Source organism: Aureococcus anophagefferens (genome assembly GCF_000186865.1).
Source record: "Aureococcus anophagefferens unplaced genomic scaffold AURANscaffold_66, whole genome shotgun sequence".
NCBI classification, from domain to species: domain Eukaryota; class Pelagophyceae; order Pelagomonadales; family Pelagomonadaceae; genus Aureococcus; species Aureococcus anophagefferens.
Window position 1 is genome coordinate 35,611 of NW_008705618.1, and position 1,727 is coordinate 37,337.

Below are 1,727 nucleotides of genomic sequence, written 5' to 3' on the forward strand. Positions count from 1 at the left end.
ATTTAAGTTGCTGCAGTCGTGGACATGCAAGGTCCTAGAGGCGTACCACTGGAAGCTGACACATCCGCATGGTAAAAATTGAGAGCGATGCGCAACACGCCAGCAGTGTACGGACTTTTTACGTGATCAGACTCACGAGGATAATTTTTTAGGGAAAGCTGGAGCAACGCCGTACGAAGCTGCAGTGAAATTTAATTATTCACCGCGCGAGCTTGGTGTTGTTGTTGATGTGATATCAATGATCAAGAGCTTAAGTGCAATTCTCACAAATGTTGAGTCTGACGTTGCTCCATATGTGCGCTTGCACGTCCACCATGAGGTGCAACAGTTTGTTGCTGGAGAATTGATACCGCCGCTGCACCGCGCACAAAAACGCAAGCGGGCCATTATAGTCCCATTATTGAAGCTTCGTCGCTTGGTGGCTGATTGGCCCGACTCGATGGAGCCAGTAGATGACTACACTCGGTATTCCAGGCAAGACGGACGCGTTGAAGCAGTACATCCCGTGCGTGTGGTGGGACCTAGCCCGACGCAATTACAGTTAATGCGCACTATGGTTCGCAGTATGTTCGACCAGCGAAATCAACTTAAGGTTGGCATGTTTTCCAAAAGGGATCTCGAGCGAGAGGATCTTCAGCTGATGGAGACTTTCTATAATGAAAGCCTGTGCTTCCAATATATTTTGAACCACGCGGTCACTCTCCGTGCGAATTCAGATCTTGCTGATTTGTGGTATCGCGAGTTTTATCTTGAGCTTTCTGGGCAAATTCAATTTGCAATTGAGCTGTCGTTTCCTTGGATTTTGACAGAACATGTCATTACCAATCAAGCTAAATCCATGCCTCTAGTTGAAAATATTTTGTATACTATGGATGTCTACAATGATGCAGCCCACCGATCCCTCTATGTCCTCAGCCAACGATTTTTATATGATGAAATTGAAGCTGAAGTAAACCTCGTCTTTGACCAGTTGATATTTCTGATATCTGACCATGTATATTCCTATTACAAGGATAATATTGGATCGAGAACCATTGATGGCCCCTATCGTGAACGTCTGTTCCTGATGCGAAGAGCTTATTCGCTTGATGTTCCCGCACGCCGCTGCGACGTACCCATGTCACAGCGACACATTCAAGTGCTAGGACGTGTCATAGATCTCAATCTTCTTATTACTCAGCACGTCAATGGCAAGTTTTACAAAGATATCGAATATTGCATTAAAAAATTTGAGGCATCGGAGCTGTCGAGTGTTGTTGACTTCAACCGTGCATTGCAGATCGTCCAGGAAACCCATCTTTCTCTCGTCTATCACCTTGAGCTTGACACTTTCGAGACAATCCTCACTGAAGTTGACGAGGCTGTTGGTCCGACTGCGTTTGCAGGGCGGACACTGATGCACGTACTTGCATCCTTGGTCACTGATATCTTCCCAAATTATGCATATAACAATTTTACACGTCGCTTCGTGCGTTCACCGGTGGCGCTTAAGCCTGTTGATCGTCCAAAGTCACCAAAGGCAGATCATCAGCACTTTGCCGTTGGTGCTTACACAGCCCGCGCGTTTGAAATGGCAAACAAGCTGCATCGCAGCTTCGTAGGCAGCACCCATACTGCTGCTATTGTGAGAATTCTTGGAACTAGTGGCGTGCCTCTATTAGTCAATAACTTGCTCACCAATCTTCAGGAAAGGCTCGAAATATCGAAGGCTTATTTGGATGCAATCA

General features: G+C 46.2%; 1 protein-coding gene across 1 annotated transcript; it reads left to right on the forward strand.

Moving 5' to 3' along the window:
• Position 1: 1 nt before the first annotated feature.
• AURANDRAFT_39399 (hypothetical protein) lies at positions 2–1,727 on the forward strand (the record flags this gene model as incomplete). The annotated part of the gene is made up of 2 exons (XM_009043741.1): positions 2–71; positions 159–1,727. A coding segment is annotated over one exon (1,488 nt), but the record flags the coding sequence as incomplete, so codon positions are not given.